The sequence below is a fragment of the Tauraco erythrolophus genome, chromosome 6, assembly GCF_009769465.1.
Source record: "Tauraco erythrolophus isolate bTauEry1 chromosome 6, bTauEry1.pri, whole genome shotgun sequence".
Taxonomy (NCBI): Eukaryota; Metazoa; Chordata; class Aves; order Musophagiformes; family Musophagidae; genus Tauraco; species Tauraco erythrolophus.
This window is the reverse complement of record NC_141470.1, coordinates 36898993-36924873: the sequence shown is the minus strand read 5'-3', so window position 1 is coordinate 36924873 and position 25881 is coordinate 36898993. Positions and strand designations below refer to the sequence as shown.

Sequence of the window (25881 nt, the reverse complement as noted above, 5' to 3'; positions counted from 1 at the left end):
TGTACTGATGACCTGTACATTTACCTATATAATATGTAATCATTACAAATGGTGACAGAATTGGTGTCTCTGAAAGAAGAAAGATTTTTTTTTAAGTAATTTTTGAATATTTCTATAAAACTATTAAGGATGCCTTGCACTTTCCTAGCACTTTTTATCTTTAAATAGATTTACAAATTCTAGTCAACATCAGGTATTTGGAAACAAAAGTTGTCTCCAGTCACTATCTTTTGGTCCAGCAGAAACGTATCTGCTACAGTACTGGGGGCTGGAGTTAACCCCTCTGATGGCTGTGGCTTCTGGAACTGGGCTGTACTGGCCTAGTTACAATGAGCTGAGACTCTGACCACTAGTCAAGGTTTGGAGGGGCTTTGGGTTTGTGGTGAGGACTCTTCTGTGGCAGGGTTGATCTGCATGTGCCCATCTGATGTCTATGTTAGATTGGCAGGAGTCCTGCAGCATTGACCGAGTAAGTGCGTAAGTGAGGGGCTGCCTTCAGCAGAAGGCCATTGGAACGGATCTGGTGACCTAGCTCCTCATGGTGGGAACAAACATGAAGCCCCAGAAAAGGCCATGAGAAAGCAAAGTTAATGGCAACAGGAGTCATAAGGAATGAATTTCTACAGTAAAGAAATGTGTATGAATAAATGAGAAAGATCTCCGTATACACAAAGTTCAGATTCAGTTCTAGGCTTTCTATCAAAGTTTGGGGTGAGATGCTCTGGAATATTAGTTTGGGCCAATCTTCATATTATATCTACTAAATGCTTTAGTGGGACGTTGCAGTGGTGACATGACCCAGTTGCACATTTCAAGGAATGTATTAGTCATCCTGAATGTACCGTTGCTCTCCCTCAGTGAAATTGTTCGTATAATTTATTAAATGATCATACCATTAAAATGTTTCCCTACTGATAAATAATTCCTCCATGTCAACAATCACAGTACCAGTAATTAATATTTTTTATCCCAAATCTCCAGAGGGGAAAATTGTGTCAGTGAAAGATTAGCAGTGTAGTAATGTAAAAATATGTTCTCTAAATTCACGATTGATTTTGTAACACACCATACTGTGCTTATTATTTTTTGTGCGTTAGCATATGATTGCTTATTAAAGGAAAGTATGGGTCTTTATAAAAAACCTTTCATCAACTTTCCTCTGTCACTATCCAGAGCTTTTCCTGTGTACAGTAACTATGTACAACTTGGTTATTATAGTGGGTTTATTTTATGTTAAATTGGATCAGACATTCAGTAAACTGTGTTTGATTTTTAGCAAATGAACGTGTCCCACTGCGGCACAAGCTGTAGTTAAAGGCAAAATTTGTTGGGTAGTAACAGTTCCTGCTAGCTGCAGTGTTGTTGCTGAAGTAAAGCATTGGCTTCTACTGAAATTAAATGGGATATTTTTGTTGGTTTTGGCTTCTGTTGAAGAAGAGTGTTTTGTAAATGTTTATGGATGCTGTGCTCAGTAAATGTATTAGAATACATGGTGATATATGCAACAATGTTGGTTCAATGTAATTGTGAAATATGTGCTCAAACTATGCTGCTAGCACTTCACCATGTGAGACATTACATGGCCAAACATGGGTACGCTGTAAATACCTAGAATTATATAAAGAGGTGTGTGTTGCTTTGTTGTTACCTAGGATGTTTATTCTTAAAAAAAAATCAAAACCACAAAAAGAAAAACATGATCCTCATCAGAGTATCAGTTAGTACTTAATTTTATTTTGTTTTCAAATTATATTTTGTATCTTTAAAAAGTGTTGTGAGACTTTTGCAGTTAGAGCAATCTTGTTATCTGTATTTCTGTTCTTTTAATGAACCTTTTACTGATCCTATAATTGATTATGTTCATGGTCATGGACTGGTGAAAAGATCTTTTTTTGTAAAATTACATTTTATTTATACATAATCACATGCACATACATATATGTAGATATGTATGTATGTATTATCAATATAGATGCATAAATGTACATCCCTAACTAAGCTTTTCAGAGTCTGAACACACTTCATTTTTGAATATGGAATTTTCCCACGAACTGGGGGTATCATTTTTGTCTCTCTCTTTTCATACATACCAGTCCCATTATATATTCCAGATCCCCATAAATACTCAAATAACATTAATTTTTTTGTAAATACAATTTATGTTTGTAGATAATTACGTGGAAGAGTTACCAGAATTTTTAAATGGGTGTAGAACACCTAATTACAGTTGTGCACTTTCTGTGACTACTTAGCACAGAGTGAAGAGCTTTGCAAAGGATGGAAAGTCAAGATAGAACATAAATGCAGGGGTTTCCTTTATATAAAAATCCTCTTGAATTGAGGAAGGATGAAATCGAAAGAGTTATAGAGAAAATACTGTGAGAACTTGTAAAATATGATAGAGCATATTTTGCCATTAATTATATAATTCAATTGCTAATCATGCTTATCCTACTCAAATATGCACGTCAATTAGTAACTGCTATTAACTGTCGAAAGTTATTTTTATATGTGTATGTGGAGGGTTGACCGTGGTTGGATGCCAGGTGCCCACCAAAGCCGCTCTATCACTCCCATCCTCAGCTGGACAGGGGAGAGGAAATATATCAAAAGGCTCCTGGGTCGAGATAAGGCCAGGGAGATCATTCAGCAATTAACCATCATGAGCAAAACAGACTTGACTTGAGGAAAGTAATTTAATTTATTACCAATCAAATCAGAGTAGGATAATGAGAAATAAAAACTAAATCTTAAAACATCTTCCTCCTACCCCTCCCTTTTTTCATGGCTTAACTTTACTCCCAATTTTCTCTACCTCTTCCCTGCCAGCGGCACAGGAGAGGAGGTCGCGGTCAGTTCATCCCACGTTGTCTCTGCCACTCCTTCTTCCACAGGGAGAGGACTCTTCACACTCTTCCCCTTCTCCAGTGTGGGGTCCCTCCCATGGGAGACAGTTCTCCGCAAACGTCTCCAATATGAGTCCTTCCTACGGACTTCAGATCTTCACAAACTACTTCAGCATGGGTCCTTTCTACAGGGTGCAGTCCTTCAGGAACAGACTGCTCCCACGTGGGCTCCTCTCTCCATGTGGCCACAGATCCTGCCAGGAGCCTGCTCCAGCCTGGGCTTCCTAGAGAGTCACAGCCTCCTTTGGGTGCATCTACCTGCTCCGGTGCGGGGTCCTCCATAGGCTGCAGGTGGATCTCTGCTCCACTGCTAACCTCCATGGACTTCAGGGACAGCCTGCCCCACCATGGTCTTCACCACAGGCTGCAGGTGGATCTCTGCTCCACTGTTAACCTCCATGGACTTCAGGGGAACAGCCTGCCCCACCATGGTCTTCACCATGGGCTGCAGGGGAATCTCTGCTCTAGCGCCTGAAGCACGTCCTTCCCCTCCATCACTGGCCTTGGTGCCTGCAGAGTTGTTTCTCTCACATATGCTCACTCCTCTCTCTCAGCTGCAATTGTCCTTGCACAGCTTTTTTCCGCCTTTTTAAATATGTGATCTCAAAGGCACTACCACCGTTGCTGATGGGCTTGGCCTTGACCAGCAGCAGGTCTGTCTTGGAGCTGGCTGGCATTGGCTCTATCAGACATAGGGAAGCTTCTAGCAGTTTCTCACAGAAACCACCCCTACAGCCCCCCTGCTACCAAAATCTTGCCACGCAAACCCAATATAGTGGATTTTTGTTCCTCGTGTCTATTGTACTATTGTATTAATGAGACCTGCACTGGGATATGTGGACTTGAGGAGTCTAGATCCAGAGGCAGTGATGCACTTCAGTGCAAAATTCTTAACCGTACTTCCTTATCGCCCTTTAGATATTGTTCCAGTTTTAGAGCTGAGTCTCATGAAAAGTCCCCATCTTTAATTTAATTATTCTGATCATTTTGTCTCCCACATAGGGCTTTTCTCAGAAATCTGGAACATTGCTTCCTTGTCATATTTGATAGATGACCTAACATGTCAAACTAATTTAACTGATAAATCCTAATGCAAATGTAGCTAAGGATAGCCACATACCTGAAGGAATAAAAATGTCACTGGGATGTGGTAAATATGTTAAATTTAAATGGGAAGTCATGACAACAATTAAAGAATCCCATATCAATGTAGAAGAGGCTGCTTTATTGTAGAACACAGTTGTTACGAAACTGGATACTCAGTTTGAAACTGAACTGAATACCTGTGGACTTTTTTCAGATTCTGGGTTTTGAATAGAATTTTGTAAGATGCTTCTTTACTTATGGTAGGAAACACAGTTTCTAAATCACCCATTCATAGTTTGAGATTCCCAAAATTTTCAAACTGAAGGATAATTTTTGGATCCTTCTTTTTTAAAGTTACTCTGTAATTTTTACGGGTTATACCTACTTCTGCCTTCTCTGCATTCTTTGCTCTAGGAAAACAAACAAACAGAATAGTGTAACTTTCCTCTGAAATTAATTTCCTTTGCTTTCTATAGAGATAGAAATAATATGAAGGAATCACTTGGGCATAGTGAGGAACAAATACCTGTTTCCTCAGTTCCACATAACAATGAAGCTGGACTTACCATTTGCTGTGACCTGCACATCTAGGTGCCCCTCTGTTGGAAAGGACTCTGCCCAAAAACCTCCATACTGCTTACTCCTGTTTGGTGTTACAAAGGGTTTTTTTTAAAAAAAAAAGCCCAAAACACAACACCCCATGTTCACTGCTTTTATGAGCTACAGACCATTACAGGTCAGAACTTCCCCTGAAAGGCTCACCTGTAGTGTTTGCCTTGGGGATTCCAAGGACTCCATCAGCTCCTGAAATGCTCCCACAGCCACTGGATAGCCAGTGGCTTCTCCATTTTGAAACACCATTCCAAATCTGAACTCCAAAACTGGGTGCTGTGTCATTTCTCTTAAATTTTCGCTTTCCTTCTGCCGACTCGGAAAGAGGCCATTTATTCCTTGTGTGGTCATCCCAAACCTCCATTGCGGTCTTTCGTACCCACTAAGGAGTTTTCATCTGCATACAATTGACAGCTGGATGTCATAAAACCTTAAACTTTGATCATTCAAATAAACTTCTTGGTTATGATTTTATTAACAGTTGCCCCATATCTATATCTAGTTTAAAAAAAAAATTAAAATTGATATCATTGTGTTGTAAAACTAGAGATAATCTATAACTACTGGTGGTTTCAGAAAGGGATGGTGTTGTAATTGTTTTTCCATCTTGGTAAATTTATTTCTTCAGGTTTAATAGGTGCTGCTGGGCTACGTATCAGGTTAGGAACTTCAGTTCTCATTACATTCAGTAAAACCACTGCCTTTTACTCAATTTTTATGCCATTAGCTACTAAGTGCCATTATTTTTTTCATGTATCTGCTGAGATATCAAACAAGTCAGTCTTCCTCAAACAACTAGACATTTAAAATCCTTCAAAAGTTTTCTTCTCAACAAGTGCTTCTCCAAATGCTGGTTGCTGGTGGCTCCTGTTTCAGTAGACCTCTGAAGTCTGAGGATTTTTACTGAATTCCAGGATTACAATGCCAAGAAACAAGCTGGAATATCTTTTACTCCTTACATGAGACAGCCATCTAGACACAGTGGAGGTCAGACAGTTGTTTTTGCTGTATACTGTACATAAGGCCTCCTTAGAGGTAGCTATGGGAGGAAGAGTGGAGAGAGGGTATGGTGGAGAAGCTGTGGAGTGTGAGTGGATTCAGTTCCGTACCCCACCGCTCTGCCTGGATCCTGATGCCTTCTGAAATGCAGAAGATGTCGGAGTGACTAAAAGGACTCTTGGTTTTGTTAATTATAGGAGAAAAAATGAGCCCGGACAGATAACCTTGCTAATTTATTGATGTACAGTATTCAATCCTTGGTCCTAAAACCACTTTGTCATACTTTTAAACTTACAGCTAACATGTGAAAAAAGGTTATATGGAAGTCTGGAAATTTATTGTTTGGTTTACACATTTGAAAATCAGAAACAAAAGCAAGCACTTTCTCATATGAAAGTTGAATGATTTTTAAAGACAAATAATAAATCACTGGTTTTGCTAGAAAGAGGTCATCAAGCGCTCTTATTTTGTCTGTTGATACTTTTTTAGGAAAAATTTTTCCTTCTTGTAAATTCTGAGTTGAGTAATCTGAGAATGAGAATTAATTGTATGTGAGAATGTGCTTACCTTTCCTGCAGTTGAGAAAACAGTATGGTAGAGAAATATAAAGTAGTGAAGAGGTGAAGAAAGGTATTTTTCTGCTATTGCTAGGAGGTTGCATGTTTAAAGTGGAACATGCTTTCCATTCAGGAGTGCTTGGACCTGGAAGTCAGCCATATACCTATTGCTCTAGACCTTGTCATGCTTTCTCATTTTGGAAAGATACTTATTTGACCAAATAATTTTTTTCCATCAGATGTTCTTAGTAGGACACACCTCTTTTCTTCAAGTCTGTGCAGGAGGTAGTATGATCAGGAAAGGCTAAGAGAGAGAGAGAATAGAAGTGTGATAGGAAAAAGAAAATAGGAGTAGACAGAATAGAAACCCCCATGTTTCACATTGTGGTTTTGCTGATCCAGTGTTGACAGCCAGCTGATCTCAGCATTGTTCTGGGTATCTGGTGATTAAGGTTCAGTGATGAAGAAAAAAAATCTGTTTAGTTAAGACAACCTTTTGCTAAGGAATTATGAAGTAGAATTTAGTCCACTTTTTAAGGCTCTATGTCTTTAAGAGCTCTAGAAAGAAGTGCTGATGGATGTATTACTTATTTTCATTCATTCCTTAGTCTCGAATCCAGCTTCAGCAGTCATTTCCATCCTTAATTTATTTAGAAGTGTGGAATGTACCTCAGTTGCTGAGTTCCATTAAATGTCTTTGAACTGGATTAGACTTTCTGTCTTGTTTTTGCTTGGAGACTTGTTGTTACAAGTTATTATTACATTTTAATCTAATTCCCATACTGGAATTCAGTGTCAGTATAGGTTTGTGGGGCTCCAATTAATACTAGAGAGTGCCTCCAAAACTGGAACTGGATTTGGGCTGCTGGTGCCTAAATCATTCATATAGCTTATCCGCATAGTCCTTTGAGAGCAGCCCTGAGGAGAAGGACCTGAGGGTGTTGGTTGCTAAGAAGCTCAACATGAGCTGGCAATGTCTGAAACCAGTTTGCAGCCAAGAAAGCCAACCATAGAATCATAGAATGGTTAGGATTGGAAGGGACCTCAAAGATCATCTAGTTCCAACCCCCCTGCCATGGGCAGGGAAACCCTCCACTACACCGGGTTGCCCAAAGCCTCATCGAACTTGGCCTTGAACACTTCCCGGGATGGGGCATCTACAACTTCTCTGGGCAACCTGTTCCACTGCCTCACCACCCTCTGAGTGAAAAATTTCTTCCTTATATCTAATCTAAATCTGCCCTCTTTCGGTTTAAATCCATTACCCCTTGTCCTATCACTACACGCCCTTGTAAAAAGTCCCTCTCCAGCTTTCCTGTAGGCCCCCTTTAAGTACTGGAAAGCTGCTATAAGACCACCCCAAAGACTTCTCTTCTCCAGGCTGAACAGCCCCAACTCTCTCAGCCTGTCTTCATAGCAGAGGTGTTCCAGCCCTTGGATCATCTTCGTGGCCCTCCTCTGGACCTGCTCCAGCAGCTCCATGTCCTTTTTGTGCTGGGGACTCCAGAGCTGAACACAGTATTCCAGGTGGGGTCTCACGAGAGCAGAGTAGAGGGCAGAATCACCTCCCTTGACCTGCTGGCCACGCTTCTTTGGATGCAGCCCAGGATACGGTTGTCTTTCTGGCCTGCCAGCGCACACTGCCGGCTCATGCTGAGCTTCTCATCAACCAACACCCTCAAGTCCTTCTCCTGAGGTCTGCTCTCAATCCATTCTCTGCCCAGCCTGTACTTGTGCTTGGGATTGCCCCGACCCACGTGCAGGACCTTGCACTTGGCCTTGTTGAACTTCATTAGGTTCTCACAGACCCACCTCTCCAGCCTGTCAAAGTCCCTCCATATCCTGGACTGCATCAAAAGAAGCGTGACCAGCAGGTCAAAGGAGGTGATTCTGCCCCTCTACTCTGCTCTCGTGAAACCCCACCTGCAGTACTGCATTCAGCCTTGGGGCCCTCAACATAAGAAGGACATGGAGCTGTTGGAGTGAGTCCAGAGGAGGGCCACAAAGGTGATCTGAGGGCTGGAGCACCTCTCCTGTGAAGACAGGCTGAGAGAGTTGAGATTTTTCAGCCTGGAGAAGAAAAGGCTCTGGGGAGACCTCCTGGAAGCCTTCCAGTACTTAAAGGAGGCTTTACAGGAAAGCTGGAGAGGGAATTTTTACAAGGGCGTGTAGCAGCAGAACAAGGGGTAATGGATTTAAACTGAAAGAAGATAGATTTCAATTAGATAGAAGGAAGAAATTCTTCATTCTGAGGGTGGTGAGGCACTAAAACGGGTTGCTCAGAGAAGTTGTGGATGCCCCATCCCTGGAAGTGTTCATGGCCAGGCTGGATGGGGCTTTGAGCAACCTGATCTAATGGAAGGAGTTGGAACTAGATGACCTTCAAGGTCCCTTCCAACCCAAACCATTCCATGATTCTATGATTCCCTCCAAACCTCTCCAAAACAGGCCAAGGGTGGGCTGCAGAGCAGGTTACTTGCCTTTGAAGATCAAATGCAGCCTGCTGGCTTTCAGTTGTGTGCTTCCATGTGAAGATTATTCAAAACACAGTTCTGGAAGGTGTGTGACAATCTGGCTATATGGCCAGGAATTCAAATAAAAGCTATGGGAGACTGGCAGCACTCAGGTAATTTTCCAATATCCTCATTACAGCTTTGGAGACATCCTGATAGAGTTACAGCAGAATTCACATTAAATTGACACAATGATATAAATTGAATTCAGCTGCTATCCATTTCTTCCCCTATCACACTTCTGTCTTTGAACACAATTTCAGGGGAAAAAAGATCAGGTGCTGCAAAACAGACATGTATGCTATATTGGCCTCACCCCATATAAGGTATCTATATCTCTTTCTGAAAATGTCGTAGTGATAAAAATTGCTTTCTTGGCTCTTCCACTTACCAGTTAATTTCTCTTCTTAAGTAATCCTGGCAGTCTTGGTCTTCTTAAAACACAATACAATTTATTTTCTGTGAAGTAATTTTTGTGGTAATTATGAGATTCCCTTTTTTTAAATTAAAAAGCCGGAGTTTGCCAGTATCTGTTGGTTGAGTTTCTGTAATTGAAACACCTAAGAAAACATACAAGATATTCTAATTATTATCCTGACATTCTATATAATGCAATAATGAAAACTCTTCAATTGTCATTCAGCTATTCCAATAACATAGAAATATGTGAAGTAATCCAAACAGCTGTAAAAGAAAACAAGGTCTTCAAGCCTATGAAAACTGAAATGCTTTTATTCATTATTTTAAACCAGACTAAGTTATCATGAAATTTAAAGATTCTCTCTTTCTTTTATGATCAGAAAAAAAGGCACTATTTAAATAATGTCAAGGTTGAGTGCCAAAACAATTGAAGCTAGCAAATGTGAAATAAAGCCAACTATCTCTTCTTTTCTCACAGTGGTGTTAAAAAAAGAGAAAGCTGAAGCACATCATGGAACAGGGAGAAGCAACAGTCAAAACATGGTAAATAAAGTGGAGTAATATTCAGAAAAGAAATGGAGCAATAAGTAAAAAATTGCAAAATCAATTTGATATTTTGATAAATGTGTTCATTGAGTTTCCTGGGGAAAAATTCAGAGCAGTTGTAAGCTTTGGATTAGTAGCTTTAAGTAGGAAATCTGATGATCCCATTAGCTGTGAGTGCTCTAAAAAGAAGGGAGAAAAGAAAAGTCTATGATGAATACTTCACTGTGTACAGGATCATTAAAGAGAAGAGATAAAAAGAAGAGTCAATGAAAGGGAAAAGAAGCCGTGGGAGATGAGGCTAATTCCAATTTTATATATTAAAATACCTTTCACTAAAGGTAAAAAGGAACGGCCTGTGGCTGCCCTGTGGTGCACAATACTCTCTGATATGCATTTTATAAATGTAACTACTTCACTGGAAATTTCCTTCCTACATGACATGTGAAGATGTACAATGATAGGAGGTCAACCGTGAACATTCATACTGGAGCAAAACCTTCTGAAATGCATGTATATTCATGTATAACTCGTACAAGACATTGTATCCTGGATTTCATAGTTGAGTCCTCTTATGACTAAAATACTATAAAATCAATTATTTAAATATTCTGGTAGAGGCCTCAGTTTCTGACAGTGACTTCTCACTTGTGTGGTTGGTAGATGTCTATGTCCTGGTCCAGTCCTGGATGATAGGCTATCATAAAGCCCTTGCAGAGACCCAAATTAAATTTTCAATCATGATTACTTAGTGTGATTATTCAGACAGTGTGAGTTCACTGGACAAAGAATCCATGTTCCTTTCAAAGTACACATGGCTTATCTACAGTTCAACTTTCTGACATGGACAAGACTTGGTTGGATATGACAGGCTGTGGTCAACGGGTCTGATCATCATCCATGCAAACTTGCACATGCGTTGCTTGTTGCAGTCCTTTTGCCAGTATATCACGTTCCTACGGTTTAGATTTGCTCCAGCACATGCGTTGTACCACCAGCCTCCTCCGGGAACACCATTGTGTTCCAATTTAGCACAGTTCTGAAAGTAGTTGTCATTATCTCTGTCCTTGGTGGTGAATTTTTGGTTGTCATGGAGATAAGTTTCTGCGTCCAGGGTCAGAGCATCAGTGGCATTGCCTTTGTATAGACCAACCCTGAGTCGGTATTGGGACTCTTCGTCTTCAATAAGGAATGGTTCATACTGTCCCCATCTGATTTCAGCATTTAGGTTTACAAGTTTAACTCCAAGTACATATTGCACAGTGCTGCTAGTTAACTGATGCATATACTCATTTCCTAACCAGTGGTTGTCATGAACAGAGCCAAATCCGTATTTGTAATCCTGCCAGGTCCTATCAAAGTCAACAGTACTATTGGCTGTAATGTGCTGGATTACTGTCCAGCCACCATCCTGCATGTTACACGAAACAACAATTGGGTCCTCCTTTGGTTGGATGATGTAAAGACCATCTCTGGAATTTCCTCTGGAGTGCTGAAAAATCTCAAAACAATCCCTTGGATAGTCTGAGTAGAGAAAAAAAAAAGAAAAGTTAGCTATTGGACTCTGTCCTTTAGAGTGAGTAAATGATCGCCTTCTGCCTGGAAGCTGACTCTGACTTCATCCCAGCTGGCGGGCATCTAGTCAGCTAAAGGGGGAAGATTTCAGGGCAGAACATGCAGGAAATGTTCAGAAATTCAAAAAAGAGTTTGTTACCCTGTCATACAACAGAAGTGTGATTCTGCTTTATGACAGAAATATGGTTGAAAAGCCAAAAGTTTTATACAGACCATTCCTTTTCCTCTTGTGTTCTTCCAGTTTGCGTAGTCGGCAAGTTTGCAATTCCCTGTGCCATGTGTTGGACCATTGTGCTTAATTACTAGAGCTAGCCTTGTCCTCAACAAATAAATCTAATTTCTCTTTAACCAATTTATACTTCAGGCATCTGTAACATCCTTGCATTAAATTCCCATAAGTATGCCATGTATTCATTGATAAAAGGGAGGTATTAAAGCATATTTCTTGCTAGTACAAAACCTATAAAGATCTTAGGATTTTCTTAGGAACAGTTCTTGTCACTTAAATTCCAGGCTAAATCCTACCACTGATTTGCAGGTAGAACTATAGTGCTGTGCAGTGCTGAACACCAATATCAGAACAATGGTGAAAGTGCTTTTCTACTTTATTGTTTATCCAGTAGACTCAGAGGGTGACAAAAATAGCATATAAGGCTTGGGATGACCCTCTCTAATGGGCTGAAATAGATATGCTGTGTTTTGTAAATGTAACTTGCTTATAAGGTTACTTCTTGCTACAGTAAAGCATGAAGTATCTCTGAGACTAAGGCACAATGCTCTGCTTTTTACAATTGGCTGTGAGACTTCTAAGAGCCAAAACTTAATTTATTTAAATAGACATTTATGTATGTATGAATTCATGTATAAAGAATTCTTTTTGTAGAGAAGGATGGTATTCAATGTCTGTTCCATTACTCAGAAACACGTTTATGAATTGAAATCACTCCTTTCTCCATAGAGTTGAAAGGCATGTCATTATGTCATTATACTATGGAATATTTGTAATTTATATTTAATAAAAGCTTGATAATTTTAGTATCTCTATAAGAAAAATTCCTACAGACCACCTGTGATGTAAAATTACAGTTCTTCAGACCTACAAAATCCTGGCAATGACTGGTAGGAATTTAGATACTGTATTTAGAACTCAATTTTTTCTTCTGAGAAACAGATAATTCAGGAACAGTAGGGCAAGATGTCCTATATATTTTTTTTTTTTTTAAATGCAAAAAAACAATTAAGGAAAAATATTTCCAAAGATAAAAATTTAAAATAAAAGCTCAGAAAAAAAAAACTTTTCTCTGTCCATATCACTGACCAGAGAGCCTCTGCTGATCCTTTTACTGAACACATCGTTTTTCTTTTCCTGAATAGAAGAACAGAGTCTGAAAAGAGTCCATCTCATTGTATGGGCTCATGACCAACAGATTAAAAGTACACTGAACAGTTTGGTTAGTGAGAGAAAAAAAAAAAAAATCCCCCCCAACTTTCTGGAATGAGAAAGAGACCATGAGTGACTATTTTATCTACTACTGATCTTGTAGGGAATTATATCATTTAGTCTTCTTTACTGAATTATTAAATTTATTCTCTTCCAACTAGAAAGCATTGTAGACTTCAATAACTGTCACTATTCTGTTAGAAATACTCATTTGATTCCCAATCTAGTTTTACTAATGCCCACTGTCCATCTTTTTCTTCCTCATATCATGTCGTCCTTTAGTTAAATAGTGCATCTTCCTGGGTAATAAATCCCAATGAACCATAAGAACAACTATATTTTTAATCAGGCTTTCTTTTGTTAGGGTAAATTCTGCTGGGATAAATAAGTTCTTTTATTATTTAGTGAAAGATAAATCTTTGGTTCCTTAATTGTCTTAGTAGCTTTTCTGCACCTCTTCACTGCAAATTAATCTCCTAAAATGTGGGTAAAATTTGTACGCAGTGTTGCAGATGGCTTTATATAGTGCCATTGATTCTTCCCAAGTCTTATTTAAAACACCCCTGTTGATATATTATAGGATTGCATTTGTATTGCTTAGTTATTTTTGATCCCAATGGTATTACTTGAGAACGTCTGATATCTTTTTCTGTGTCATATTCTGATTCTTTGTACTGGCGTTTCTCTACTTCATATTATCATTAAATTTTATCAGCATATTCCTATTTTTGCATCAGTATACTTAATAAGAATACTGAAAAGATCACTTATAAGAAAATACTTCCAGTCTCCCCTTGACTTTATAATTTACTTTTCTACCCAAGTCATTGTCATTTTCAAGTCTCTACTGCACTATAATGTAACCCTACCTTCTCTGATTTAATATTATATGAATTATTGTGTCGTAAGCTTTGTAAAAGTCCAGATGGACTAAACCTGTTAAATAGTATTATTCAGAGTATCAGTATTGTGTTAAATATAGTCTTTTGATATTCAGAAATTTATTGGTACTTCTAAGCCACTCAGGACAGATTTACAGGAGTATATAGGCTTTCCAATGTCTTTTATGCCTTTCATTGCCTAATAGAATCTACAGCCATGAAGAGAATACTTTAAATCTCAGCACTATCTGCATGACGTTATTAAATATCCTGAAAGAGCAGAACTGTGTACATGACTCTGTACCCAAGTTGTTAGAACATTCGCCTGGTAGACATAGCCTGACTCCAAACCTGACTCCATGGTTTTACAGAATGATTATTTAAGTGATTTATATAGTGCTGTACAAGCCAGCAATATATACAGCGACACTTGTATTTGCCCTTCTCAATGAATATTACTTATGCAAAATAGAAAAACTTCTATAGACAGATAATGAGAAAATCATTTAGGCTGATTGTTACAGGATTCACTTGGAAAGTGAATTTTATAAACCCCCAAGTGCCATGAGTCAGAGGAGGAAAATTAATCAATTCCACTACTCTTTTTGTGTACATTTCATGTGGCATCTACTCAAGTAAATGTGTTAGCAAACCTAACAAGCTGGACCTTGCAAGCTAGATAGGCAGAGGGATGCCTCACTTACAGGTACCAATGGGATTTAGGTATTGAGGTGCCAGATGTAATCTAGATATGATTGTCCTAAGGATAAGTCTTCAAATGCCACAAATTTTTATTTTTTTTTTACAAAAAAACTGTTAACTTCTCTTGAATTAGAAGGTGGCTGAGCAAGGGTTTTAAAGATTCTGGACTTTGGGGTAGGACATGTTACTGTTGCAAACTATTTTTGCAGGGCTAATTTTCAAATACGTTTTCTGAAAATGTTACAGCAAAACAAGAAAGTAAAACACAGCATGTATCCAAGTCACTCACTCTCTTCATGAGTACCTTTTTCATTGGTGTTACGCAGTCTCTCGTAGCCTCTTTGGGGGAGAAGGCGGGCATTAGCCAAGACCACTGCCTCTTTGCTGCTCACTGACACAGTGCAACAAGAGAGCAAGAACATAATAAACCCCACTGAGCTCGTCAGCAGCATCTTCCAAGTCAGTCCTCCTGCAGCAATACAGAACTGTAACACAGACTGGAATTGAAAATGGAAAGATTTATGACTTTTAGTGTGAAAGCCCTGAAAGAGAAAGGTATTGAAATACCTAGCTTCAATATAGTGAGCCTCTGCCAAAATTGGCTTCTCCCATCTTTCAAGGACTTCTCCTTTTCCTAATGTCTTACACTCTGATTCTGACTGGTCATTCCTCGCCCTGTGCTGCGACACTTAACGCCTCTCACATCTGTCACCTCGTGCCATGCTGAGCAGTGAAACATAATGTGATTTTGTGTGTTACAAAAAGCCACAGAAAGTAATGTAATGGCAAAAGAAAAAGCTCATCTTCTATTTATCAGAATTGAATTTTGCTTATTCTCCAAGTCCAAACTGTAGTGAATAGAGGTGCCAATGGTCAAACTGGCAGAAACAGTAACAGTGACTCTGCTGACTGTCTATGGTTCAAATAGTTCTCAAAGACATGGCTTTCCAAGTGCTGGGAATATTTCCATGCACTGGAGAACTCACTTCAGCACATGTGGACATGCTTTATATGAATTTCCTTTTACAGCTTTAAATAATAGGTCACAGGTTTAAATCAGATTTTTTTTTTTTTAAAAAAAGGTCAATAAACAAAGCAAAAAGAACTTTTCTGCAGCCTCTTCAAAACCCACAAGGGTTCAATATATTGAATTAAAACAGTTTTGAGCCTCATTTTGTCTTCCATTTGAGGTTATGCATCTAGTAACCCTGCCTCCAACATAGCAAGAAGGCTTAGGCCATTACTGGACTAAATCCTGGGGTCTTCATTTAGGCAAATCCCAGCTTGACTGAAGAGGAACCTCTGTATCAACAACAGCTTAGACTCAGTCAGGATAACAAACGTTTCCCATACTCTCAAAGGCCACATTTACTTAGATTCTAGCCAAATTCTTAAATTTTTATTCATTTTGTTGTTGTTGTAAGGACTGAGCTCCCCACAGTGGCTTTGACAAAGGCAGAAAATAAATCTAGCAAGCAGCTCTTTGGTCAGAGTTTATTTCCTGCCAACGTCAGCACAGTCTACAGAGCCCAATACCCTTCTCTACAGTGGTCTGTATTGCAACAGAGCCACATTCCTTATAAATCTAACAACTTAGCAGCAGATTCAGCAAACAGTTTTCCAGAGTGATTTTTTTTTCTAAAATGTCCAAAATAAATCATTGTAATAAAGTTCAGGTTTGAGAGTTAATCTTTATACCTACCATACAGAAAACCAGCAAAATAGAATTTTCTACTCTAGCTAAAACTATTCAGTAATAATTCTTGTTTACTATTAATATTCAATTTGCTCTTTTATGCAAAGCTAGTCATTTGACATTGGGATCGTAATAAACTGGAAAATTACCTTCCATGAAATTTGGCCCAGGGTTTCCCTTAAAGCATTTAATTTCTGCTGCACCTGCATTTCCCACTGCCATATATCCTTTCCCCTGAAAGCTTCTATTATTGTTGCTGTTATTAATTATTATATTATAAATTACTTAAATTCAAAATCTAACCCACAAGCATCACTAAACTTCAGGAAATCTGTACTTGGATCTGGAGTTATTTTTTAGCTGTTTTTTTTTTCTTTTAGCATTTTTGAGTGAGTCAGTCTTTTTTTCTTCCCTCATATTTACACATTGAAATTATTTATAGATCCATTTAATTCCAGAATAGAACTTGGTATTATAAATTATTAAGAAAACAACTGAGGAAAACAGCACTAGGCAGGCACCTTACCTCTTCAAGTGAAGCTTGGCAAAGAAAAATGCACACAGATGAATGAGCTCATTCTCTACAGTTGTACTTTGCCTGCTACTTAAGTCCAGGTGAATAAATCAGCTCCAACACACTATCTCAAATGCAGCAAAATTGCATCTTCATTATTTCACACTGTGTGCTTACTCTGGTGGACTTTGCTCTGACACCTTACACTTGCAAATAGTATGTATGAATTATAAAGTACAAAGTTCTTCCATAAGGATTAAATCAGCATAGTAACTAAATTAATTTTCCTTGACTGATATAATAAATAGACACAGTGATGGAGAACGATGAAGAGGTTTTAGTTTAGAAAATTACTTGTTGTTTAAATATACACAGATGCTCAAATTTACTATGTCATTTTGCATAGGTGAATTAACTAGATGCTATACTGCTAGTCACATTTAAAATTGCATAGAGATGACTTGATTTTTAAGTATTAAGAATAAATCAACCATGAACTTAATGTTACTTCATGTTTTAATGTGAATGAATCAGAAGCAGTGTCTCAGAGCTATAAAAATGGGAAAAAAAAGGTACAACAGGCTAGTCAACAGGTTTCTATTTTTAGTTTATTTGGATTAACGAGAGTTAATTAACATTAATTCAGGTCAAAACTGTAATGAGTTAGATAAACTAATTGTTGCTATAGATCTGAAAGCTGGACTGTCTATCTGCATGGCCTTTAGATTATGTCTAATCTAGCATTTACCCTTTTCAAGATGAGCCAGCCCTAAAGTTTTTGCGCACCTTGATCCAGCCTGCAACCCTCTTCATATTCCATCCCTGAAACAAGCCACAATTAAAATTGATGGAGCATTTAAGTCCTGTGCAAGCTCTACTTAAGGATTTGTACTATGCATAATTTCTGTTCTTCAATAATTCATACTCAGTGAAAGTACAAAATATGAGGATTTGTATTTCATCCACAATTAAGTACACATAACAAATGTTTTAGGAAAGATTTGCCTGTAATATTTAAAATTCAGTGATATTTCTTTTAATTTTTGAAGTACAAGCAACACTATTATACATGAGGATGGCCACAGTGAGTCAGAACAGTATCTTTGCTTTGACACTGGTCAGCAGCAGAGCTACAGGGAAAAGTTTCAGAACACATTCTCTCCACTTTTAACATTTTGCAGCTCAGGGAATTTCTGATATCTATATGTTTGACATACCTAATTTCTGGTCAATACCAAGCTTTATAAACCTTGGCTAAGGCATGAAAATACTGTATTGTAGCTTATGAAATAATAAAAGTGGTTTGAACAGATACAGATCTTGCTGAAATTGTATGCTAAGAAAGGGCAGGAGAAGACACCTTTCCACTATGTCCATATTGATACACTCTAGAAAACACCATTGACTTTAATGGTATTTATTAATAGGTCTCATGTCACCCTAATATAAATTGGGGTACATCTTTGGTTTATGACTTTGGTTCCTACATTTTCCATCACTGTTTATCTGCTCCCATCTTTCCATTTTTCTTTACTTTCTTGCTCTTTATTGATTTACAAACTTTCATCTGAGGTGGTAGAGCAGAAGTGAAGTGGGAAGTGTTTAATTAGCAGAGAGAAGAAAGGGCAACTGCATTCATTAACTCATGCTTAGAAAGGCATCTATTTCTGTAGGTGAACAATGAAAATCATTACATATCTCTCTCTGCTCTTGATGAAGTATTTTGAGAATAATTTTTCAGACCTGAAAATTATATCATGATTTTGAAGTACGACTCCTTTATATGGGTATGGTTTGGTTGTATATAGATTTCAAAATATTGCATTACTATAATGATTTATTGTTAGCCGTATTAATTAAGATACTTAGTTTTTCAGCCCAATGACCACTTATTCCTTCTCCACAATTTGCTGAAGTTTTAATTATCCATCTGATTCTGCTCAGCTCTAACTGGTAAGCATTCATACGAATTTTTCCAATGCAGCCTCTTTCATGTGGAAAGTCTCTTTACAAGTTCTATATATTTTAACAGCTCATGGCACACCTTGCAAAGGAAGAATTTGACTGAAATTGATCAACTTTCTACTTCATCAATATCTGAAGGTAGTTGCAAAGACAACCTGGCTACTATATTGCAACTAATCAGACTCTCTGCGTAAGGGAAATGAAAATATGCGTATCTAGCCCATATAATGAAGCCATCAGTTCTAACAAGGGCAAAGTAGTGTTAATTTAACCTTTAGCAGCCTGGATAATGATGTCAGTAAGTGCCAGTAAATATTACAGAATCATAGAATTGTAGAACTATTTAGGTTGGAAAAGACCTTTAAGATCATCAAGTTCAACCTTTAATCTAACACTGCCAAGTCCACCACTGAACCATGTCCCTAAGCACCACGTCTACATGTCTTTTAAATACCTCCAGGGATGATGACTCAACCACTTCCCTGGGCAGCCTGTTCCAATGCTTAACAACTCTTTCAGTGAAAAAATATTTCCTCATATCCAATCTAAACCTCCCCTGGTGCAACTTGAGGCCATTTCCTCTTGTCCTATTGCTTGTTACTTGGGAGAAGAGACTGACACCCATCATGCAACAACCTCCTTTTAGGGAGTTGTAGAGAGCGATAAGGTCTCCCCTCAGCCTCCTTTTCTCCAGTCTAAACAACTCCAGTTCCCTCACCTGCTCCTCATAAGACTTGTGCTCCAGACCCTTCACCAGCTTTGTTGCCCTTCTCTGGACATGCTCCAACACCTCAGTGTCTTTCTTGCAGTGAGAGGTCCCAAACTGAACACAGTATTCGAGGTGTGGTCTCACCAGTGCTGAGTACAGGGGGACAATCACTTCCCTAGTCCTTCTGGCCACAATATTTCTGATACAAGCCAGGATGCTGTTGGTGCTCTTGGCCAGCCAGGCGTGTTGCTGGCTCATATTCAGCTGGCTATCAACCAATATCCCCTGGTCTTTTTTCACCAGGCAGCTTTCCAGCCACTGTTCCCCAAGCCTGTAGTGTTGCATGGGGTTGTTGTGACCCAAGTTCAGGACCCAGCTCTTCACCTGGTTGAACCTCATGCAATTGGCCTCAGCTCATCCATCCAGCCTGTCCAGATCCCTCTGTAGAGCCTTCCTATCCTCAAGCTGATGAACACTCCCATCCAACTTGGTGTCATCTGAAAACTTACAGAGGGGACACTCAATCCCCTCATCCAGATCATTGATAAAGGTGCTAAACAGAACTGGCCCCAATACTGAGCCCTGGGGAACACCACTTGTGACTGGCCACCAACTGGACCGAACTCCATTCACAATTCTTTGGGCCTGGCCATCCAGCCAGTTTCTTACCCAGTGAAGCGTACACCCATCCGGGCCATGAGCAGCCAGTTTCTCCAGGAAAATGCTGTGGGAAATGGTGTCAAAAACTTTACTGAAGTCTAGGTAGACAACATCCTATTGTGGTTTAGGCTGGTCGGCAACTAAACACCATGCAGCCGCTTGCTCACCCTCCCCAGCTCCCTGGGGAATGGGAAAGAGAATTAAAGGGGAAAAGGGAAAGAGACTCATGGGTTGAGATAAGAACAATTTAATGCTACTACTACTAATATATGAATATACGTATATGTCTAATGATAATAATATATACAAACAAGTAATGCACAGTGTAATTGCTCACCACCTGGTGACCAAGGCCCATACTGTCCTGGACTAATGATCCTGAAACAGATGAGTCTTGACACGCAATCACAGATGAGCAGGAGGCCTGAAAAGAGAGAGAGAGCGAGCATTCTGAGAGTCCGAGAGTGAGAGCCCCAGAAGAGCAAAGGCCCTTCTTTCTGGTCAACCCTTATCTTTATACTGGGCATGACGCTGCATGGTATGGAATGCTCCATTGGCCAATTTGACCCTCAATCCTAAGTCTAAGTTTAAATCATAAGGGGAGTTGTGGACCCCCCGTCCCAGCCATGCTCCCGCCCAACCTGTTGTGCTCCTGCACACTGGCAAAAACACAGCAGCTGAAAAGTCGTTGATGTCTCGGTGCCAACTGTAAACATCAGTGTGCTACCAACATTCTTCTCAGAGCAAGTCTCAGACTGAAAACAAAACACGGAGCTCTTCCAGCTGCTAAAAAGAACAAACTCTGTCCCTTTCCCTTGTCCACTGTGAGTCACCTTGTCATAGAAGGAATCAGGTTAGTCGAGCAGGACCTGCCTTTCATAAACCCATGCTGACTGGGCCTGATCACCTGGTTGTCCTGTACATGCCACGTGATGGCACTCAAGATGATCTGCTCCATAACCTTCCCCAGCCCCGAGGTCAGACTGACAGGCCTGTAGTTCCCCAGATCCTCTTTCTGGCCCTCCTTGCAAATGGACGTCACATTTGCTAACCTCCAGTCAACTGGGACCTCCCCAGTTAGCCAGGACTGGTGATAAATGATGGAAAGTGGTTTGGTGAGCACTTCCGCCAGCTCCCTCAGTACCCTTGGGTGGATCCCATCCAGCCACATGGACTTGTGCATGTCCAAGTGGTGTAGCAGGTTGCTAATAATTTCCCCTTCCCCTTCTGCTCCTCGTCTCTATCTTCCAGCTCAGGGAGCTGGGTACCCAGAGAACAACTGGTCTTACTATTAAAGACTGAGGCAAAGAGGGCATTAAGTACCTCAGCCTTTTCCTTATCCTTTGTCACTATGTTTCCTCCTGCATCCAATAAAGGATGGAGATTTTTCTTAGCCCTCCTTTTGTTGCTAATGTATTTACAGAAACATCTTTTATATTTTAAAGCAGTAGCCAGATTAAGTTCTAGTTCACCTTTGGCCCTTCTAATTTTCTCCCTGCATAACCTCACAATGTCCTCGTAGTCCTCCTGAGTTGCCTGCTCCTTCTTCCAAAGGTCATAAACTCTGTTTTTTTTCCTGAGTTCCAGCCAAAGCTCTGTTCATCCAGGCCAGTCTTCTTCCCCGCCAGCTCATCTTTCAGCACATGAGGATGACATGCTCCTTCACCTTTAAGATTTCCTTCTTGAAGAATGTCCAGCCTTCCTGGACTCCTTTGCCCTTCAGGCCCTCCTCCCAAGTGACTGTGTCAACCAGTCTCTTAAACAGGCCAAAGTTTGCCCTCCGGAAGTCCAAGGTGGCAGTTCTGCTAACCTCCCTTCTTACTTCTCTGAGAATCAAAAACTCTATCATTTAGCGATCGCTGTGCCCAAGATGGCCTCTGCCATTATGGCAAAGGCTTTGACACAGGCTATCAACTTGCACACCCAGGGTCTTCAAAAGGCTCGAGATGGGTGATTTATGGCTTTGTATTGTTGCCAGAAACATGTAAAAATGCTAACTTTCATGCAATAATCTTGTTCAGCGTACCAAGGAACTCAAGAGACAAAGTTCTAACAAGGCAAAACACATAAAACGTAAAAAAAAAAAAGGCTCACTGACTATCTTTCCTGAAAGAAGTTTTATGGATGTACAGCTCAAGTGATTGCTGTGGGGAAAAAAGAAAACAACAAAAAACCACAACAAAACCAGGCCATAGAGATACTTAAACAACTTTGAGTGACTTTGAATTGCTTTGCAACCTTGGGTAAACACACTTCGGTATGTTTGTATGGGATCACTAAAAAAAACCGTTCATAACAGTTTTCACTTGTTCTTGAACTTCTGAGCTGGCAATAGCATATGAAGTGTGTGTTTGACAAGGCAGAAAGCAGTTATTAACTGCTGAAACACATTGCACATAAGACTGTTTTCAATACAGCTTCTAAATCTCTTTTTACACATTCATTATTTGTAAAATGAACCATTATTTGAGAAATGAACCAAGGTATATATTTTTGACTGAATGTAAAACAAAACAAGTGTGATCCTCTTGGAAACATTTGACTTTTCAAATGTTCAGCAACATTTTTTTTCCAGATTTCTTTATGCAAATATTTCAAGGTCTGAAATAAACACTAAAAACAAATTTTTAGTGCCTTCCTGTTGAACCATAGACTAAATTCTGAAGGCGTAGAAACCTAACTGAATTGAAAAGGGCTCACTTTCATCAAAACACTGAAGTAAGACCTAACTTGAAAAATACATCCAAATCCATCATCATGGAAGACATTGGAAAATAATTGTTTGGTTAGCTAACAGACAGGACAAGTAATAATGAAAAACTTAAGTTACTCAGGTAGCTTTGGAAAAGAATAAGATAGGACACACCTTGTAAATGACTTTTTTATTCTGAGAGTGGCAGAAATTGCCAGATACAACCATTGCAGGTAAAAAACGTTGGAGAGTATTTGTGTGGAATGCAATTTAGGTGACACCTATCTTATATGGTAGAATTTGTGATTCTGAGGAAAGGAAAAATATACGCAGCACTGTAAGGACAATATATCTTAAAAAATAAAATAAAATTAAAAAAAAAAAAGCAGGCCAAGAAACTTAGGCAACCATTTTCTATCCTCTTTTGCTAAGAGTCTGAGAGAGAACGGGGAGCTGGCAATTAATATGGCAATTAATAAAAGGTACTGTAATGAAGCAGAATGTTTCTGTTTCTCATGAAGAAAGACAGGAATCATACTAAGAGCTCAAAAGGTCTGGCTCAAGAGTTCTTCAAAAATTTGAAAGTTAGAATGAAGTTGTGCAAACAAGTGGCATAAAAGGACAAATTTCTAAGAGTGACTATATAGGAATAACACGATAACAGACTAGGATAAAAGTAGACGTTAAGATTTAAAGTTACCATTAGCAAGGGACATAAAACCCAGACAAATATATCTGTAAATGCACTGGAAATAAAAAGAAGTCAAAACCCAAAATCCATTATTTAATGAGAGAGGAGGGCAAATGGCACAGATTTGATGCCTTTTTTTGTTGCAGACTTCATAAACAGTGATCAAATACTTAAATTAATTTTAATGATGGAGTACGACTGGAGGCAGATTAGGTGAAAAACATTGCAAAGATACTGAAGAAGTTATTTTCAAAGTGGCAAGGACAGACTAAATTCTACAGGCTCCTTATGAACTAGCAAAAGTCCTCTCTGAACCATTAATAATTGCCTTTTAGAAGTCATGGAGGTCCCAGAAGACTTCAGCGGTCATAGTAGAGGCCTGTCTTTTAAAAAGAGGAGAAACTAAGAAAAATAAAGAACAGTGAGCTACATTTCAAAATTCAGAAAACAAGAGGGGGAAGGTAAGGTGATGAAAAGCAGCCAGCGTAGACCGTTCAGGAAAGGAATCAAACCAGGCTTGTTCCTCCCTGCTAGAGAGATCCCTCTTTCCCAGCCTTTGGTCCTTCCTCTTAAATGTTCCATGGAAAGTTTCACACGTTCCCACAGTTCTGTTAAAACCATCCCATAATAACCTTTAAACAATTCCAAAGTGCCCTTCCCCCTGCATCCCATAGCGAGTCCCTTGTAGGCAATACTTCACTCTGCAAGGAGCTCTGGGAGAGTTTCCTTGAGTTTCACACCAGGAACAATGGTCTAATCATTTGGTAGTCTTAGGAGCAGCCAAGCCTGTGTCTTCCAGTTTTCACTGATTTGGTTAACTAGGGTTCCTCTGCTTGTCACTGTTCATCTGAACTTCACCAGGCTTTTGTGTCTACCATGATTAAACACATAGTCTAACAATAACATGGTACAATGACCATAACCTGTCACTTGGGAGGTTCAAATTGGACATTTGGGAAAGCTTGTTCACCAGAAGTAGTGCAGTATGGAACAACCTTCTCAGATGAGTTGTGCAACCTCCATGCTTGGGGGTTTTTAATACTGGCTAGACGCAGCATGACTGAACTGAACTAGTGTTGGTGATAATCCTGCTCAAAGTGAGGTTGACTAGAGACCACCAAAACAACCAACACTTCCATCATCAACTGTCTGGACTTCAGAGATAATAAACCTTAAAAGTATTTTTTAGTGTTTCAGGTTTGATCCAGATTTGCCATATTGCAAACTCAGAATCATATTTTAAATGCTACTTATCTAGGTATCAGTCAGTTTTGGGGATAATTTCTACTACAAAAGAGACATTTAGTAAAATCAGTAAGATTAAAATATTTTCCATCTCAATGCACCAGTTTTACCTCAAGTATCTGATCAAAAACAAATAGCAAAAAATATTCGATAAGTACCTGTACAAATATTTGATTCAACGATTTTTAGCTGATTATCAGCCCAAAGATTTTTAACAAGCACTGTGTTAATCTTTTATTTGAATCAATTAGCTACACTGTTTAGTTTAAAACATTGTAGCCTAACCTTGTAATATAGAAGTCTAAAAATGATTTTCTCATCTGGGACAAGAAGCAGCTGGGAGCATTGTCATGGCAACCATCTCATTTCCAAAGAGAGATTCTGTGACTTCTGTTACTCTCTAGCAACCTCACAGCTGAAGTAGTATTGCTTTAAAAACCTAGGAAAAAGGAGGCTTTTCAGATAGAGCAATATACCATCACAAGAAATGCTTGGAAGGATCATAAAAAGAATGCTTGAGAATATCAGGCAGGCTTAAAAAAAAAAAAAAAACACAACAAAAAACCAAAACCAAATTAAATTCTCAGTTTGATGATGAGCCCAGGGAAAGAACAAAACCAAAACACATATACCCACCACACTAACGTGTGTCTGTGCAGCAGACTATGGAATCAATCTCTCCTGGAAATGATGATTATCACAGATCTCACTGTCTCACACTGACTACATGACTTAGTTGCTTGATCTGCTATTGTTTAAGGAAAATGGATAGCAATGTGAATAATACACAGGGGGTGGATAGGGTGGGAGCAGAAAAATTTCTACCAAAACAAGACATTTCACTGCCCACAGTTCCCCTCAGGAGAGAAGTTGATATCACATCATAAGAATTAGTCAGATTGCTCAATGACTGCTGAAAGGTTTTAAGGAACTGTGGTGTTAAGAACCTATAGTCTAAGAACCTATACAGACTAGAAAACTGCAATACCTCTTTAACACACTGATTCTGAAACTTAACCTATAGAATTTAGAAATTAAGGGAAGTTCATGCACAGACCTCAGAGTTATGGTCTTAACTGCATTGGCTGAAGAAAGAATACTAAACTTCCCTTCAAAAGTAACATGGTATAGCAGAGCGAGATCTTCAAATGTGTTTACATATTTTTCCACAGGTATTTATATAACCTGGCTGCACTGGTAATTTTTTCTGTATTTTCTTCATAAAGGAGCCAACTGAAGCAAGTAAGCACTGCTAAAAATAGCAAACACAGCAGAGCCCATTTCATGGTTTGGACTTCTGTTGATAAACTGTATTAATATTCTCAGTAACACATGTTGTTATTGCAGAAATACCTGCTTATTCAAATTCCTAGCTTGGAACATAAAAGAATTATTAGGCAGTAAAAGTATGTAAACACAAACAATATGTAAAGTATTAAAAAGACATGAAGAAAGAGCAGGCAATGTGAGCACC

General features: G+C 39.0%; 1 protein-coding gene across 1 annotated transcript; it reads right to left on the bottom strand.

Moving 5' to 3' along the window:
• Positions 1–10438: 10438 nt before the first annotated feature.
• LOC104376183 (fibrinogen-like protein 1-like protein) lies at positions 10439–14689 on the bottom strand. Its single transcript, XM_086613946.1, has 2 exons — positions 14540–14689; positions 10439–11160 (listed from the first exon to the last, which is right to left on the bottom strand). Exons 1-2 carry the CDS (start codon positions 14685–14687, stop codon positions 10460–10462), a joined length of 849 nt encoding a protein of 282 aa, XP_086470072.1. The 5' UTR covers positions 14688–14689; the 3' UTR covers positions 10439–10459.
• Positions 14690–25881: the final 11192 nt, after the last annotated feature.

What these genes read in the sequence shown, in the direction of transcription:
- LOC104376183 (XM_086613946.1), bottom strand. Translation starts at nt 14,687, where the DNA reads ATGCTGCTGACGAGCTCAGTGGGGTTTATTATGTTCTTGCTCTCTTGT. An exon ending in GCGTAACACCAATGAAAAAG is followed by an intron (nt 11,161 to 14,539) that starts GTACTCATGAAG and finishes TTCTCTACTCAG; the next exon opens with ACTATCCAAGGGATTGTTTT.